The sequence below is a fragment of the Hemitrygon akajei genome, chromosome 25 (genome assembly GCF_048418815.1).
Source record: "Hemitrygon akajei chromosome 25, sHemAka1.3, whole genome shotgun sequence".
Classification (NCBI taxonomy): Eukaryota; Metazoa; Chordata; class Chondrichthyes; order Myliobatiformes; family Dasyatidae; genus Hemitrygon; species Hemitrygon akajei.
Window position 1 is genome coordinate 9,052,648 of NC_133148.1, and position 17,909 is coordinate 9,070,556.

General features: G+C 54.1%; 1 protein-coding gene across 3 annotated transcripts in view; it reads left to right on the forward strand.

Moving 5' to 3' along the window:
* Nucleotides 1-17,909, forward strand: part of LOC140716366 (5'-3' exonuclease PLD3-like) — a 59,660-nt gene that overhangs the window by 10,413 nt on the left and 31,338 nt on the right. For all 3 annotated transcript variants that reach the window (XM_073029033.1, XM_073029031.1, XM_073029032.1), the window contains exons 2-4: nucleotides 14,380-14,442; nucleotides 15,030-15,098; nucleotides 15,937-16,109. In XM_073029033.1, the coding sequence (XP_072885134.1) occupies nucleotides 14,416-14,442; nucleotides 15,030-15,098; nucleotides 15,937-16,109 (269 nt within the window). In that variant the 5' untranslated portion in view covers nucleotides 14,380-14,415. The remainder of the gene's footprint in view (nucleotides 1-14,379; nucleotides 14,443-15,029; nucleotides 15,099-15,936; nucleotides 16,110-17,909) is intronic.

Here is a 17,909-nt window from a genome sequence, read left to right on the forward strand (position 1 = left end):
CTCAGGGATTCAATCGCTGCCCTGTCACGTGTGGACGTGCTCAGGGGTTCAGTCGCTGCCCTGCCACGTGTGGTCGTGCTCAGGGGTTCAATCGCTGCCCTGTCACGTGTGGTCGTGCTCAGGGGTTCAATCGCTGCCCTGCCACGTGTGGACGTGCTCAGGGGTTCAATCGCTGCCCTGTCACGTGTGGTCGTGCTCAGGGGTTCAATCGCTGCCCTGTCACGTGTGGTCGTGCTCAGGGATTCAATCGCTGCCCTGCCACGTGTGGTCGTGCTCAGGGATTCAATCGCTGCCCTGTCACGTGTGGACGTGCTCAGGGGTTCAATCACTGCCCTGCCACGTGTGGTCGTGCTCAGGGATTCAATCGCTGCCCTGTCACGTGTGGACGTGCTCAGGGGTTCAATCGCTGCCCTGCCACGTGTGGTCGTGCTCAGGGGTTCAATCACTGCCCTGTCACGTGTGGACGTGCTCAGGGGTTCAATCGCTGCCCTGTCACGTGTGGTCGTGCTCAGGGGTTCAATCGCTGCCCTGTCACGTGTGGACGTGCTCAGGGGTTCAGTCGCTGCCCTGCCACGTGTGGTCGTGCTCAGGGGTTCAATCGCTGCCCTGCCACGTGTGGTCGTGCTCAGGGGTTCAATCGCTGCCCTGCCACGTGTGGACGTGCTCAGGGGTTCAATCGCTGCCCTGTCACGTGTGGACGTGCTCAGGGGTTCAATCGCTGCCCTGCCACGTGTGGTCGTGCTCAGGGGTTCAATCGCTGCCCTGCCACGTGTGGACGTGCTCAGGGGTTCAATCGCTGCCCTGTCACGTGTGGTCGTGCTCAGGGGTTCAATCGCTGCCCTGCCACGTGTGGACGTGCTCAGGGGTTCAATCGCTGCCCTGTCACGTGTGGTCGTGCTCAGGGGTTCAATCGCTGCCCTGCCACGTGTGGTCGTGCTCAGGGATTCAATCGCTGCCCTGCCACGTGTGGACGTGCTCAGGGGTTCAATCGCTGCCCTGTCACGTGTGGTCGTGCTCAGGGATTCAATCGCTGCCCTGTCACGTGTGGACGTGCTCAGGGGTTCAGTCGCTGCCCTGCCACGTGTGGTCGTGCTCAGGGGTTCAATCGCTGCCCTGCCACGTGTGGTCGTGCTCAGGGGTTCAATCGCTGCCCTGCCACGTGTGGACGTGCTCAGGGGTTCAATCGCTGCCCTGTCACGTGTGGACGTGCTCAGGGGTTCAATCGCTGCCCTGCCACGTGTGGTCGTGCTCAGGGGTTCAATCGCTGCCCTGCCACGTGTGGACGTGCTCAGGGGTTCAATCGCTGCCCTGTCACGTGTGGTCGTGCTCAGGGGTTCAATCGCTGCCCTGCCACGTGTGGACGTGCTCAGGGGTTCAATCGCTGCCCTGTCACGTGTGGTCGTGCTCAGGGGTTCAATCGCTGCCCTGCCACGTGTGGTCGTGCTCAGGGATTCAATCGCTGCCCTGCCACGTGTGGACGTGCTCAGGGGTTCAATCGCTGCCCTGTCACGTGTGGTCGTGCTCAGGGATTCAATCGCTGCCCTGTCACGTGTGGTCGTGCTCAGGGATTCAATCGCTGCCCTGCCACGTGTGGACGTGCTCAGGGGTTCAATCGCTGCCCTGTCACGTGTGGTCGTGCTCAGGGATTCAATCGCTGCCCTGTCACGTGTGGACGTGCTCAGGGGTTCAGTCGCTGCCCTGCCACGTGTGGTCGTGCTCAGGGGTTCAATCGCTGCCCTGCCACGTGTGGTCGTGCTCAGGGGTTCAATCGCTGCCCTGCCACGTGTGGACGTGCTCAGGGGTTCAATCGCTGCCCTGTCACGTGTGGACGTGCTCAGGGGTTCAATCGCTGCCCTGCCACGTGTGGTCGTGCTCAGGGGTTCAATCGCTGCCCTGCCACGTGTGGACGTGCTCAGGGGTTCAATCGCTGCCCTGTCACGTGTGGTCGTGCTCAGGGGTTCAATCGCTGCCCTGCCACGTGTGGACGTGCTCAGGGGTTCAATCGCTGCCCTGTCACGTGTGGTCGTGCTCAGGGGTTCAATCGCTGCCCTGCCACGTGTGGTCGTGCTCAGGGATTCAATCGCTGCCCTGTCACGTGTGGACGTGCTCAGGGGTTCAATCGCTGCCCTGTCACGTGTGGTCGTGCTCAGGGATTCAATCGCTGCCCTGTCACGTGTGGTCGTGCTCAGGGGTTCAATCGCTGCCCTGTCACGTGTGGTCGTGCTCAGGGATTCAATCACTGCCCTGTCACGTGTGGTCGTGCTCAGGGGTTCAGTCGCTGCCCTGTCACGTGTGGTCGTGCTCAGGGGTTCAGTCGCTGCCCTGCCACGTGTGGTCGTGCTCAGGGGTTCAATCGCTGCCCTGTCACGTGTGGACGTGCTCAGGGGTTCAATCGCTGCCCTGTCACGTGTGGTCGTGCTCAGGGATTCAATCGCTGCCCTGTCACGTGTGGACGTGCTCAGGGGTTCAGTCGCTGCCCTGCCACGTGTGGACGTGCTCAGGGGTTCAATCGCTGCCCTGTCACGTGTGGTCGTGCTCAGGGGTTCAATCGCTGCCCTGCCACGTGTGGTCGTGCTCAGGGGTTCAATCGCTGCCCTGTCACGTGTGGTCGTGCTCAGGGATTCAATCGCTGCCCTGTCACGTGTGGTCGTGCTCAGGGGTTCAATCGCTGCCCTGTCACGTGTGGTCGTGCTCAGGGATTCAATCACTGCCCTGTCACGTGTGGTCGTGCTCAGGGGTTCAGTCGCTGCCCTGTCACGTGTGGTCGTGCTCAGGGGTTCAGTCGCTGCCCTGCCACGTGTGGTCGTGCTCAGGGGTTCAATCGCTGCCCTGCCACGTGTGGACGTGCTCAGGGGTTCAATCGCTGCCCTGTCACGTGTGGTCGTGCTCAGGGGTTCAATCGCTGCCCTGTCACGTGTGGTCGTGCTCAGGGATTCAATCGCTGCCCTGTCACGTGTGGTCGTGCTCAGGGGTTCAATCGCTGCCCTGTCACGTGTGGTCGTGCTCAGGGGTTCAGTCACTGCCCTGTCACGTGTGGACGTGCTCAGGGGTTCAGTCGCTGCCCTGTCACGTGTGGACGTGCTCAGGGGTTCAATCGCTGCCCTGTCACGTGTGGACGTGCTCAGGGGTTCAGTCGCTGCCCTGTCACGTGTGGACGTGCTCAGGGGTTCAATCGCTGCCCTGTCACGTGTGGTCGTGCTCAGGGGTTCAATCGCTGCCCTGTCACGTGTGGTCGTGCTCAGGGGTTCAATGTCCATTCAGAAGTCTGATAGTGGGGGGGGGGGGAAGAAGTTGTTCCTGAAATGTTGAGTGTGTTTCAGGCGTGTGGGCCTCCTCGATGAGGAGAGGGCATGTCCTGGGTCTAGCACGGTAACAGGCCCTTGGAGCAAATCCATTCCCCCACGAATTCCCTACTGCGCATTTTCTCTCTCGATCTTTCCCCACTTGCCATGGGGCAGTGTCCCGTGGCTGATTAGCAACCCAACCAGTATGTCTTTGTGTGAATGTGGGAGGAAACCAGAGCACCAGGAAGAGCTTGTGCATTTGCAGACGCTGGAAATCTGCAGTAAAGCTTGAAAATGCAAGAAGCACTCAGCAGGTCAGGCAGCATCTGTGGAGAGAGAAACAGTCACCATTTTCTGGTCAGAGTCTCTTCTGAGGAAGAATCCGAGGCCTGCAAAGCCCGTTGTTTCTCTTTCCTCAGGAGCCGCCTGCCCTGCCGGGTATTCTCAACACCTTCTGTTTTGGTGGCTGGGAGAACGTGCAAACTCCACACAGACAGCATTACAGCTGAGCACCTGCGGCCATCTCGGGCTCCCAGTTGTCAGCCTCTTCAGCTCTTGCCACGTTGACCAGTCAGTCCTCAACCTCGTCCACTGCCAGAAAACATGGTATTCCACCTGGGTGGTCTACACGCACATTGAGTTTTCCAATTTCAGCCTACCCACACTGGTTCTTCCTTTCTCTCTCTCTCCCTCTAACACATCCCCAACCTCTTCCCAAACTCCCTCCACCCCAGCCCTCCATTTCCAATTTTCATTCTCCATAATCTGTTAACTTTCCTGCTGGTGGGTTTAGTTGCCTAGGCGGGGGCAGAGGAGTTTGGTTTAATCTCTGCTCAAATACAAAGTAAACAAAAGCACAATTTCACTCTTGCACGTGGTTCCATGTTGACAGGAAATGGAGGGGGGAGCAATGCTGAGCTGAGAATTGTTTATTGAGATACAGTGGCCCTCCAGGCTGCACCATCCAGCAGCTCCTGATTTAACCCCAGCTTAATCACGGGGCAATTTACAATGACTAATTCACCTACTAACTGGTGTGTCTTTGGACTGTGGGAGGAAACCCAGACATTCCAAGGGGAGGGTGTACAGACTCCCTCCAGAGGACGCTAGAACTCCGACACTCCGAGCTGGAATAGACAGTAGGTGCAGGAGTAGGCCATTTGGCCCTTCTAGCCAGCACCGCCATTCACTGTGATCATGGCTGATCATACACAATCAGTGCCCCGTTCCTGCCCTCTCCCCATATCCCTTGACCCCGCTATCTATAAGAGCTCTATCTAACTCTCTTGAATGCATCCAGAGACTTGGCCTCCACTGCCTTCTGGGGCAGAGCATTCCACATATCCACCACTCTCTGGGTGAAAAAGTTTTTCCACATCTCTGTTCTAAATGGCCTACCCCTTATTCTTAAACTGTGGCCTCTAGTTCTGGTCTCACCCATCAGCGGGAACATGCTTCCTGCCTCCAGCGTGTCCAATCCCTTAATAATCTTATATGTTTCAATCAGATCCCCTCTCATCCTTCTAAATTCCAGTGTATACAAGCCCAGTCGCTCCAATCTTTCAACATATGACAGTCCCGCCATTCCGGGAATTAACCTTGTGAACCTACGCTGCACTCCCTCAATAGCAAGAATGTCCTTCCTCAAATTTGGAGACGAAAACTGCACACAATACTCCAGGTGTGGTCTCACCAGGGCCCTGTACAGCTGCAGAAGGACCTCTTTACTCCTATACTCAATTCCTCTTGTTATAAAAGCCAGCATGCCATTAGCTTTCTTCACTGCCTGCTGTACCTGCATGCTTGCTTTCATTGACTGATGTACAAGAACACCTAGATCTCGTTGTACTTCCCCTTCTCCTAACTTGACTCCATTTAGATAGTAATCTGCCTTCTTGTTCTTGCCACCAAAGTGGATAACCTCACATTTATCCACATTAAACTGCATCTGCCATACATTTGCCCACTCACCCAACCTGTCCAAGTCACCCTGCATTCTCATAACATCCTCCTGACATTTCACACTGCCACCCAGCTTTGTGTCATCGGCAAATTTGCTAATGTTACTTTTAATCCCTTCATCTAAATCATTAATGTATATTGTAAACAGCTGCGGTCCCAGCACCGAACACAGCACCCCACTGGTCACAGCCTGCCATTCTGAAAGGGACCCGTTAATCACTACTCTTTGTTTCCTGTCAGCCAGCCAATTTTCAATCCATGTCAGTACTCTGCCCCCAATACCATGTGCCCTAATTTTGCCCACTAATCTCCTATGTGGGACTTTATCGAAAACTTTCTGGAAGTCCAGGTACACTACATCCACTGGTTCTTCCTTGTCCATTTTCATAGCTACATCCTCAAAAAACTCCAGAAGATTAGTCAAGCATGATTTTCCCTTCATAAATCCATGCTGACTCGGACTGATCCTTCTACTGCCATCCAAATGTGTCATAATTTCCTCTTTTATAATTGACTCCAGCATCTTTCCCACCACTGATGTCATGCTAACCGGTCTATAATTCCCTGTTTTCTCTCCCTCCTTTCTTGAAAAGTGAGACAACATTAGCCACCCTCCAATCAGCAGGAACTGTTCCTGAATCTATAGAACATTGGAAAATGATTACCAATGCGTCCACGATTTCTAGAGCCACCTCTTTAAGTACCCTGGGATGCAGACCATCAGGTCCCGGGGACTTATCAGCCTTCAGACTCAACAGTCTATCCAACACCGTTTCTTGCCTAATATAAATTTCCTTCATTTCATCCTTTACCCTAGATCCTTTGGCCACTATTACATCTGGGAGATTGTTTGTGTCTTCCCTAGTGAAGACAGATCCAAAGTACCTGTTCAACTCATCTGCCATTTCCTTGTTCCCCATAATAAATTCACCCGTTTCTGTCTTCAATGGCCCAATTTTGGTCTTAACTATTTTTTTGCTATTCACATACCTAAAGAAGCTTTTACTATCCTCCTTTATATTCTTGGCTAGTTTACCTTCGTACCTCATTTTTTCTTGGCGTATTGCCTTTTTTGTTATCTTCTGTTGCTCTTTAAAAGCTTCCCAGTTCTCCAGTTTCCCGCTCATCTTTGCTATGTTATACTTCTCTTTTATTTTTATACTGCCCTTTACTTCCCTCATCAGCCACGGCTGCCCCTTATTCCCCTTAGGATCTTTCTTCCTCTTTGGAATGAACCGATCCTGCACCTTCTGCATTATTCCCAGAAATACCTGCTATTTTTGTTCCACTGTCTTCCCTGCTAGGGTATTGTTCCATTGAACTTTGTCCAGCTCCTCCCTCATAGCTCCATAGTTCCCTTTGTTCAACTGTAATACTGACACATCTAATTTTCCCTTCTCCTTCTCAAATTGTAGGTTAAAACATATCATATTATGGTCACTACCTCCTAATGGTTCCTTTACCTCGAGGTCCCTGATCAAATCCGGTTCATTGCACAACACTAAATCTAGAATTGCCTTCTCCCTGGTAGGCTCCAATACAGCTGTTCTAAGAATCCATCTCGGAGACACTCCACAAACTCCCTTTCTTGGGGTCCAGTACCATTCTGATTCTCCCAGTCTACCTGCATGTTGAAATCCCCCATGACAACTGTATCATTACCTTTGGGACCTGCCAGTTTTAACTCTTCATTCAACTTACACCCTACATCCAGACTGCTGTTTGGGGGCCTGTAGATAACTCTCATTAGGGTCTTTCTACCCTTAGAATTTCTCAGTTCTATCCATACTGACTCTACATCCCCAAATTCTATGTCCCCCCTCGCAAGGGACTGAATATCATTCCTCACCAACAGAGCCACCCCAACCCCTCTGCAAGTCAGTCTGTCCTTTTGATAAGATGTATAACCTTGAATATTCATTTTCCAGGCCCTGTCTGCTTGAAGCCATGTCTCAGTTATTCCAACAACATCGTACTTGCCAATTTCCAACTGAGCCTCAAGCTCTTCTACTTTATTCCTTATACTTCGTGCATTCATATATAATACTTTTAATTCGGTACTTCCGTCTCCTTTCATATCAATTCCTATTTCACTTGGCCATACTGTATGAACTCTTCTTGAGCTTTCTACTCTATTGATTCTGCTGTCCTTTTTAACTTTTCTTATTTTCACTTTCCCTTTAACTCCATCCTTATATTTCCAGTTCATCCCCTCCCCCCCACTACTTAGTTTAAACACATTCGTGTTGCAGTGGCAAACCTGTCTGCCAGAATGCTGGTCCTCCGCCTATTAACGTGCAACCCGTCCCCTTTGTACAATTCATCCCTACCCCAAAACAGATCCCAGTGGTCCAAGAATGTAAATCCTTGCTTCCTGCACCAGTTCCTTAGCCACACATTCAGATCCATTATCTCCCTGTTCCTGCCCTCTCCAGCACGAGGAACTGGAAGCAAACCGGAGATAACCACCCTGGAAGTCCTACTTTTCAGCCTTTTTTCCGAGTTCTCTGAAGTCCCCGCTGAAGAATGTCCTTCCTCTTCTTCCCGATGTCATTTGTGCCGACATGCACTACCACTTCCGGCTGTTCACCTTCACCCTTGAGGATTCCCTGCAATCGGTCCATGATGTCCTGGATCCTAGCACCAGGGAGGCAACACACCATCCTTAAATCTCGCCTGTTGCCGCAGAAACCCCTTTCCGTACCTCTTACTATGGAGTCCCCTACTACAACGGCTCTTCCTGATGTCTGACTCCTCGGCTCTGCTTCTGCACCAATTTTCGGCTCGCAGACCTGTCCGCCTCTCAGACTGGCATTATCTTCTGTCCTGACAGCTTCCAAGAAGGTGAACCTCTTTATGAGAGGTACATCCCCCGGGGTCTCCTGTACTTCAAGCATCCTTTCCTTCCTCATCGTCGCCCCCTTTCTCTCTCCGGTATCCTCGGTGTAACGACCTCACTGTAGGTCCTGTCCAGAAAACCCTCGTTTTCGCGGATAAACCTGAGGTCATCCAGTTCTTTCTTCAGTGCTCCTTCAGAAGCTGAATCTGGACACACTTTCCACAGCTGTAGCAGCCGGGGGCACCATCAGTGTCCCTGACCTCCCACATCATGCACGTAGCACACTGAATCAGCTTAGCGGTCATGTCTTCACCCTCTGCAATTGTGCCTGGCGTAGTCTCCTCGCCGAAGACTCTCGAGCCAAAGACTAGCACTTTTCACACCAGGCACTCCCCTCGACCAGGGCCGCTTCCCGACAGGCCGAATAGTGACATGCTAACTGCTGCAGATTGTGAAGCCTGGGGCAGAGCGGAGTGTTACTCATTGGAGTAGTTTTAACAAGTTCTTTGGCGAGGGAAGGTGCATAGAATTTGTGTTTAAACTTCCAGAAAAAAGTAGGTGGGGCCCCATCTAGGCCCAGATTGTGGCTTGGGTCACAGAGCATGGACACGGTGGCCAGCAAGGGATTTTGCTGGTACTTGAGGGCCTGAGTTCTAGGGAAAGGTCAAATAGGTTAGGACTTTATTCCCTGGAACTTGGGTGAATATGGGGAGATTTGATAGAAGTACACAAAATTATGAGAGCGACAAGGGATAAATGCAAGCAGGCTGTGTTTGGGTGAGACTTGAACTGGAGGTCATGGGTTAAGGGTGAAAGGTGAAATAACCTGAGGGGAACTTCCTCACTCAGAGGGTGGTGAGAGTGTGGAACAAGCTGCCAGCAGAAGTGGGGGATGTGGATTTGATTTCAACATTTAAGGGAGATTTGGCTAAGTACGTGGCTTACCGGGGTATGGAGGGCTATGTTCCAGCTGAGCATCGAAGGGACGAGGCAGAATAATAGATTCAGCATTGACTAGATGTTCTGTGCTTGTGGTGTTCTCTGACGCTGACTCAAGTCTGCAGAGCAAACCATCTGTCAGAAGTGCTGAGCACATCCCTGGTATCAGTCTACCCGCCATCGTGTAAACGTATACACAGAAAAGGGGCCAGTGACATCACGAAGGGTCCCACCCACCTTCCTCATAGACAGTTTGTCCCACTCCCATCAGGGAGGAGACTGTGTAGCATCCACTCCAGGACCACCAGACTCAAAACCAGTTCCTTTCCCCAATCAGTAAGGCCGATCAACACCTCCACCTACTAACCCACCCCCTCCACACCCCCCAACCACCCACTAACCCACCCCTCCACACCCCCCAACCACCCACTGACCCACCCCTCCACACCCCCCAACCACCCCTCCACACTCCCCAACCACCCCACTGACCCACCCCTCCACACCCACCAACCACCCACAGACCCACCCCTCCACACCCCCCAACCACCCCTCCACACCCCCCAGCCACCCACTGACCCACCCCTCCACACCCCCCAATCACCCACTGACCCCACCCCTCCACACCCCCCCAGCCACCCACTGACCCACCCCTCCACACCCCCAATCACCCTGTAACCCACCCCTCCACACCCCCAACCACCCAGTAACACACCCCCAACCACCCAGTAACACACCCCCAACCAACCAGTACACACCCCCAACCACCCACTAACCACCGCTCCACACCCCCCAAGCACCCACAGACCCACCCTCCACACCCTCCAAACACCCACAGACCACCCTCCACACCCCCCAAACACCCACAGACCCCACCCTCCACACACCCTCACCACCCACTAACCACACTCCACACCCCCTCACTACCCAGTAACCCACCCTCCACACCCCCCAACCACCCAGTAACACACCCCCCAACCACCCAGTAACACCCACCCCAACCCACCCAGTACACACCCCCAACCACCCACTAAACCCACCCCTCCACACCCCCCAACCACCCAGTAACCCACCCTCCACACCCCCCAAACACCCAGTAACCCACCCTCCACACCCCCCAAACACCCAGTAACCCACCCTCCACAACCCCCCCAAACACCCAGTAACCCACTCCTCCACACCCCCAATCACCCCCTGACCCACTCCTCCACACCCCCAATCACCCACTGACCCACTCCTCCACACCCCCAATCACCCACTGACCCACCCCTCCACACCCCCAATCACCCACTGACCCACCGCTCCACACCCCCCAAACACCCACTGACCCACCCGCTCCACACCCCCCAAGCACCCACAGACCCACCCCTCCACACCCCCCAAACACCCACTGACCCACCCCTCCACACCCCCCCAAACACCCACAGACCCACCCTCCACACACCCTCACCACCCACTAACCACACTCCACACCCCCTCACTACCCAGTAACCCACCCTCCACACCCCCCAAACACCCACAGACCCACCCCTCCACACCCCACCAACCACCCAGTAACCCACCCCTCCACACCCCCCAACCACCCACTAACCCACCCCTCCACACCCCCCAACCACCCACTGACCCACCCTCCACACCCCCCAAACACCCACAGACCCACCCTCCACACATCCCCAACCACCCACTGACCCACCCTCCACACCCCCCAAACACCCACAGACCCACCCTCCACACATCCCCAAACACCCACTAACCCACCCTCCACACCCCCAACACCCACTAACCACACTCTACCACCCCCCTCACTACCCAGTAACCCACCCTCCACACCCCCCAACCACCCCTCCACACCCCCCAACCACCCACTAACCCACCCCTCCACACCCACCAACCACCCACTGACCCACCCTTCCACACCCCCCCAACCACCCACTGACCCACCCCTCCACACCCCCCAACCACCCACTGACCCACCCTCCACACCCCCCAAACACCCACAGACCCACCCTCCACACATCCCCAAACACCCACTAACCCACCCTCCACACATCCCCAAACACCCACTAACCCACCCTCCACACATCCCCAACCACCCACTGACCCACCCTTCCACACCCCCCAACCACCCACTGACCCACCCTCCACACCCCCCAACCACCCCCTGACCCACCCTTCCACACCCCCCAACCACCCACTGACCCACCCTTCCACACCCCCCAACCACCCACTGACCCACCCCTCCACACCCCCCCAAACACCCCCTGACCCACCCTTCCACACCCCCCAACCAACCACTGACCCACCCTTCCACACCCCCCAACCACCCACTAACCCACCCTCCACACCCCCCAACCACCCACTGACCCCACCCTTCCACACCCCCCAACCACCCACTAACCCACCCTCCACACATCCCCAACCACCCACTGACCCACCCTTCCACACCCCCCAACCACCCACTGACCCCACCCTTCCACACCCCCCAAACACCCACTAACCCACCCCTCCACACATCCCCAACCACCCACTGACCCACCCTTCCACACCCCCCCAACCACCCACTGACCCCACCCCTCCACACCCCCCAAACACCCCCTGACCCCACCCTTCCACACCCCCCAACCACCCACTGACCCACCCTTCCACACCCCCCAACCACCCCACTAACCCACCCTCCACACCCCCCAACCACCCACTGACCCACCCTTCCACACCCCCCAACCACCCACTAACCCACCCTCCACACATCCCCCAACCACCCACTGACCCACCCTTCCACACCCCCCCAACCACCCACTGACCCACCCTTCCACACCCCCCAAACACCCACTAACCCACCCCTCCACACATCCCCAACCACCCACTGACCCACCCTTCCACACCCCCCAAACACCCACTGACCCACCGCTCCACACCCCCCCAACCACCCACTGACCCACCCTTCCACACCCCCCAAACACCCACTAACCCACCCCTCCACACATCCCCAACCACCCACTGACCCACCCTTCCACACCCCCCAACCACCCACTGACCCACCCTCCACACATCCCCAACCACCCACTGACCCACCCCTCCACACCCCCAACCACCCACTAACCACACTCCACACCCCCTCACTACCCAGTAACCCACCCTCCACACCCCCCAACCACCCCTCCACACCCCCCAACCACCCACTAACCCACCCCCTCCACACCCACCAACCACCCACTGACCCACCCTTCCACACCCCCCAACCACCCACTGACCCCACCCCTCCACACCCCCCAACCACCCACTGACCCACCCTCCACACCCCCCAAACACCCACAGACCCACCCTCCACACATCCCCAAACACCCACTAACCCCACTCCTCCACACATCCCCAACCACCCACTGACCCACCCCTCCACACCCCCCAAACACCCACAGACCCACCCCCTCCACACCCCCAACCACCCACTAACCCACCCTCCACACATCCCCAAACACCCACTGACCCACCCCTCCACACCCCCCAACCACCCCTCCACACCCCCCAACCACCCACAGACCCACCCCTCCACACCCCCCCCAAACACCCACTAACCCACCCTCCACACATCCCCAACCACCACTAACCCACCCTCCACACCCCCAACCACCCACTAACCCACACTCCACACCCCCTCACTACCCAGTAACCCCACCCTCCACACCCCCCAACCACCCCTCCACACCCCCCCCAACCACCCACTAACCCACCCCTCCACACCCCACCAACCACCCACTGACCCACCCTTCCACACCCCCCCAACCACCCACTGACCCACCCTTCCACACCCCCCAACCACCCACAGACCCACCCTCCACACATCCCCAAACACCCACTAACCCACCCTCCACACATCCCCAACCACCCACTAACCCACCCTCCACACCCCCAACCACCCACTAACCCACCCTCCACACATCCCCAACCACCCACTAACCCACCCTCCACATCCCCAACCACCCACTGACCCACCCTTCCACACCCCCCAACCACCCACTGACCCACCCTCCACACATCCCCAACCACCCACTGACCCACCCCTCCACACCCCCCCAAACACCCACAGACCCACCCCTCACACCCCCCAACCACCCACTAACCCACCCTCCACACATCCCCAAACACCCACTAACCCACCCTCCACACATCCCCAACCACCCACTAACCCACCCTCCACACATCCCCAACCACCCACTGACCCACCCCTCCACACCCCCCCAACCACCCACTGACCCACCCCTCCACACCCCCCAAACACCCACTGACCCACCCCTCCACACCCCCACCATTCCTTTATCTTCTAGATTTTTACTTTAATTTTGAGTGTTTATTGTTTTTTTTTATGACTGTTATCTTAGTCTTTCCTGCTGCATTGGATCCGGATTATCAATGATTTCATTCTCCTTTACATTTGTGTACAGGAAATGACACTAAACTGCCTTGAATTCACTGTAAATATTTTTATTTATTCTCCCCATGTTCCCATCAACTCTCTCCCCCCCCCCCCCCCAGATTCTTCCGTACACCCGCACACTGGGGGCAATTTGCAGCGTCAATTAACCCACCAGCCCCAGCGTCTCGGGGATGCAGAAGGAAACCCACGTGGTTGTAGACAGGACGTCGTGACAACAGTGTCCGAGTCCAGGTTGAACCTGGGTCTCTAGTGCTGTATGGGAGCCGTGGCATCTATTAAGCAGCACCGGCTGGGAAAGAGCAGTCCCTCGGCAGGGCTGGGGCAATCCACCTCTCGGCAGAGAAGGTCAGGGCAGCGAGATGCTGAGGGGGTTTTAATCGACAGGCACTGTCTGAGTGGCCCGGAGATAACGAAGTAAGAAACCAGTGCTGACTTTTGTGGTCTAGAGATCGATTAACCAGTGACCTCTAGTTCTGGTAGTGTGACAGTTAGCACAACACCACTACAGCTTGGGGTGTTGAAGTTTGAATTCATTTCTCGTACCATCTGTAAGGAGTTTGTATGTTCTCCTCGTGAAGCGGATAGATTTTCTCCGGATTCTCCGGCGGTCCAAAGACGTACCGGTTGGTAGGTTAATTGGTCGTTGTAAGTTGTCCTGTTATTAGGCCCGGGTTAAATCGGGGGTTGCTAGGCAATGTGACTCAAAGGGCCAGAAGGGCCTGTTCTGTGCTGTACCTCAACAAATATCACTAACTAAATAAGGGAATTGGATACGAGAAAAAATATTTTTAAATCCAGAGTGACAGCTTGGGGCAAGTGGGGAAAACAGATGGAAAGGTCTGTATTCTGTTCAGTAACTTGCTGGGTGTGTGGTCCTGCCTTTCTTTCCCTTCCTCACTAATGCCCCACCTTGTCCCTTTCTGCAGGTACGTGACTGAGCTCCAGTCCTGTGCAATAACAACATGAGGCTACAGCTGATCCACCAGAAGGTAATTGCGTCCCTGACACTGTGCTGGGGGTAGCTAAGTGTCACGGGACTGGGCCTGGTCTCATCGGCATCTCCAGGGCCAGTTTATGATCAATATTTATCGTACTCGATTCTCATTCCTGCTAGATCCTTGGTTCTGTACTGAGAGGAGATTTGATAGAGGTATGCAAAATTATAAGGGTATAAATAGGGTAAATGTAAGCAGGCTTTTTCTACTGAAGTTGGGTGGGACTACAACTAGAGATCATGGGTTAAGGGTGAAAGTTGAAATTTTTAAGGGGAACGAGGGGAAACAGCTTCATTCAGGGAGTCGTGAGAATGGGGAGCAAACTGCCAGCACAAATGGTGCGTGCGAGCTCGATTTCAACATTTAAGAGAAGTGTAGATGGGTACGCGGATGTTGGGGATATGAAGTGCTTGGGGCCTGGCGCAGGTCAATGGGAGTAGGCAGGTTAGATGGTTTGGCAAGGACTAGATGGGCCAAAAGGCCTGTTTCTGTGCAGTACTTCTCTGACGAACATTTCTATCCTTTCGCATTGACATTGTTGTGTTAGCTCCTTCTGACCATGACCTCCTTTCTCCCTGTAGATGAAGCCATCTTTACCATCACCCAGTGGGAGTGTAGGCTGCACTCCACCGACCCCAGGACTGCACAAGGTACGGGTCCAACCTCCAACACATCCCCGAGGTTGGGAAGGTCTGTTACCAGGGGTGAGGGGGATGGGTATAGGTCTGTCCTGCTCTTGGGGCAGGTGCTGAAAGTGAGTGGTGGGGGTCCAGTCAGAATGCTAGTGTGTCAAAATAGAGTTTATTGTCATGCACGTACACACCGTGATTAAAAAGTTATTTGCAGCAGCGTCAGAGGCTGCAAACGTAGGTTCAGATAAACAACATTTACAAGAAAGCGCTAAATTAATAACAACAGTTATACACGAAAGAACACAATAGGACCAAATTGTAATGCAAAGTGACATAGTGCTGCTGTACTTGGGGTAGAGAATAGGGTTGTGCAGGTTGGTTCAAGAACTGAATGGTTAAAGGGAAGCAGCTGTTCTCGAACTTGAATCTGGCAGGACTTCAGGCTACTGTACCTCCTGCCTGATGGTGCTGTGAGATGCTGGGGTTCTTTGACAGCTCCTGTAGATGCTACCGATGGTGGGGGAGGGAGGTGCCCGTGATGTATTGAGCTGAGTCCATTACTCTACAGCTTCCTATGTTCTTGCACGTTGGAATTACCACAGCAGAGCATGTTGCAACCAGGCAGGGTAGTTTCAGCAGTATAACAATCGATATTAGTGGAAGCAACATCTAACAGTCCGGGACATCTGCTGGTCTGCAGCAGCCAGAGTCCAAGGGTTCTGCATGATCAGAATCTGCCCTGTGCCTTGCTTTTACTGGAAGGGCCCGTGTTGGAGGGGTTTGTGGACAGATTGTTGGGTGGCGGTGTGGGGTTGCTGTTTTAAACCCACACTGAGTATGAACCTTCCTGCTTCAGATCTACCGAGAGGCGGCCATGGTGCTGTCTGTCATCCTCATCCTCGTCCTCCTGATGCTGGTACAGCTGCTGCTCTTCCCCCTCAACCAGCGAGTCAGCCACACGGCTCGGACGCAGGGCGGAGCACTACGGCCGGACGAGGACCGGACCAGGGCTTGCATTGACTCCTGCAGGTACCGATGGGATAGCGGGCTCTGGCACCCGGCGGGGTGGAGGCAGGCTCCTGAGGTTAGCCTTGGCAATGCCGGGCTGCAGTGGTTTCTCCAACTATCCGGAGGGTTGGGGGAGGGAGGAGTGTCAAAACCCATCATCTCCTGCTGGTATCCCGGGGAACAGATTGGTCCTGGGTGCATTCTGTGGTGTTGGCAGTGATATGCCTGTTGTAGCAAATTTACTTGTTTCAGCTAATAAAGTGGCCACTGAGTGTATGTCTGTGGTCTCCTGCTGCTGTAGCCCGTCCACTTCTCGGTTTGACATGCTGTGCATTCAGAGATGCGCTTCTGCACATCACTGTTGTAATGTGTGGTTATTTGAGTTACTGTCAGCTCCTCCGACCTCTCATTGCAAGATGTTTTGTCCCACAGAACGGTACTCACTGGATATTTTTTGTTTTCACACCATTCTCTTTAAACTCTCGAGACTGTTCATGAAAATCCCAGGAGGTGAGCAGTTTCTGAGATACTCAAACCACCCCATCTGGCACCAACAATCATTCCATGGTCAAAGTCACTTAGATCACATTTCTTCCCCCATTCTGAATTTTGGTCTGAACGACAACTGAACCTCTTGACCACGTCTGCATGCTTTCATGCACTGAGTTGCTGCCACATGATTGGCTGATTGGGTATTTGCATTAACGAGCAGGTATACCTGATAAAGTGGTTCTAAGTGTAGTTTCAAGCAGATGTTTTCAGTGTCAGATATGAGATGTCATTCCAGTAGAAGTCAAGTTCTGTCCTTAATAAAGATTTATTCTGTGAAGCATTAATGCTAACAGGGTTTGGCTGCTTAACTTTTCATTTGTGCCACTAACATAGAACACTTCATCTGGATATATGTCCTTCGGCCCACAATGTTGTGCCGATCTCTTGCTTTAAGGTCAATCTAACCGTTTCCTCTTGCATAGACCTCCATTTTTCTGTCACCTATGTGCCGTCTAAGTGTTTCTTAAATGCCCCTGATGTGTCTACCTCTACCACCAGCCCAGGGGTGTTCCATGCACTCAGCACTCTCTGCACAAAGAACTTGCCTCTGACAGTCTTTCCCCACTATGCTTTCCTCCGATCTCTTTATTCCCCCTTGTAAAAGCCATTTTCATACTGGGAATTAAGTCTGGCTGCCCACCTGGTCTGTTCCTGCTATCTTGTACGCCTCTATCAGGTCACCTTTCATCCTCCTCTGCTTCAGAGAGAAAAGCCCTGGCTCACTCAGCCTTTCCCCATGAGACATAGCAGCCTCTTCTGATTATCTGGACTACATTCCTTCTGTATAGACAGTGCCAGATCTGTGAACGATTAAGGAACGGACTAATTCCCACTCCCATCGGGGAGGATATGGGGTATCCACTCCAGGACCACCAGGCTCAAAAACAGTAACTTTCCCCAAGCTGGTCAACACCTCCACCCACTAACCCACCCCTCCACCACTACTTTATCATTTCCCGTCAGAGTCGCCTTGTGTACGGGCTCTCCTGTACCTAGCGTCACTTCATGGACATACAATCAATCTATATAAGCTATAATCAATACAGTCAATCTATATAAGCTATCCTATATGTATTGATTTTTTAAAAAATTATTGTGTTGTGTTTTTTTGTGCTGCATTGGACCCGGAGTAACAATTTTCTATCATGCTGGAAATGACATTAAGGAAGGTTGCATTAATAAGGTTTCCCTGCCTCTCGGTGTGACTGGGATCGGTGGGGGAGGGGGGAATATTACAGCCCTAGCTTCCAGGTCCCACCCATTACCTAA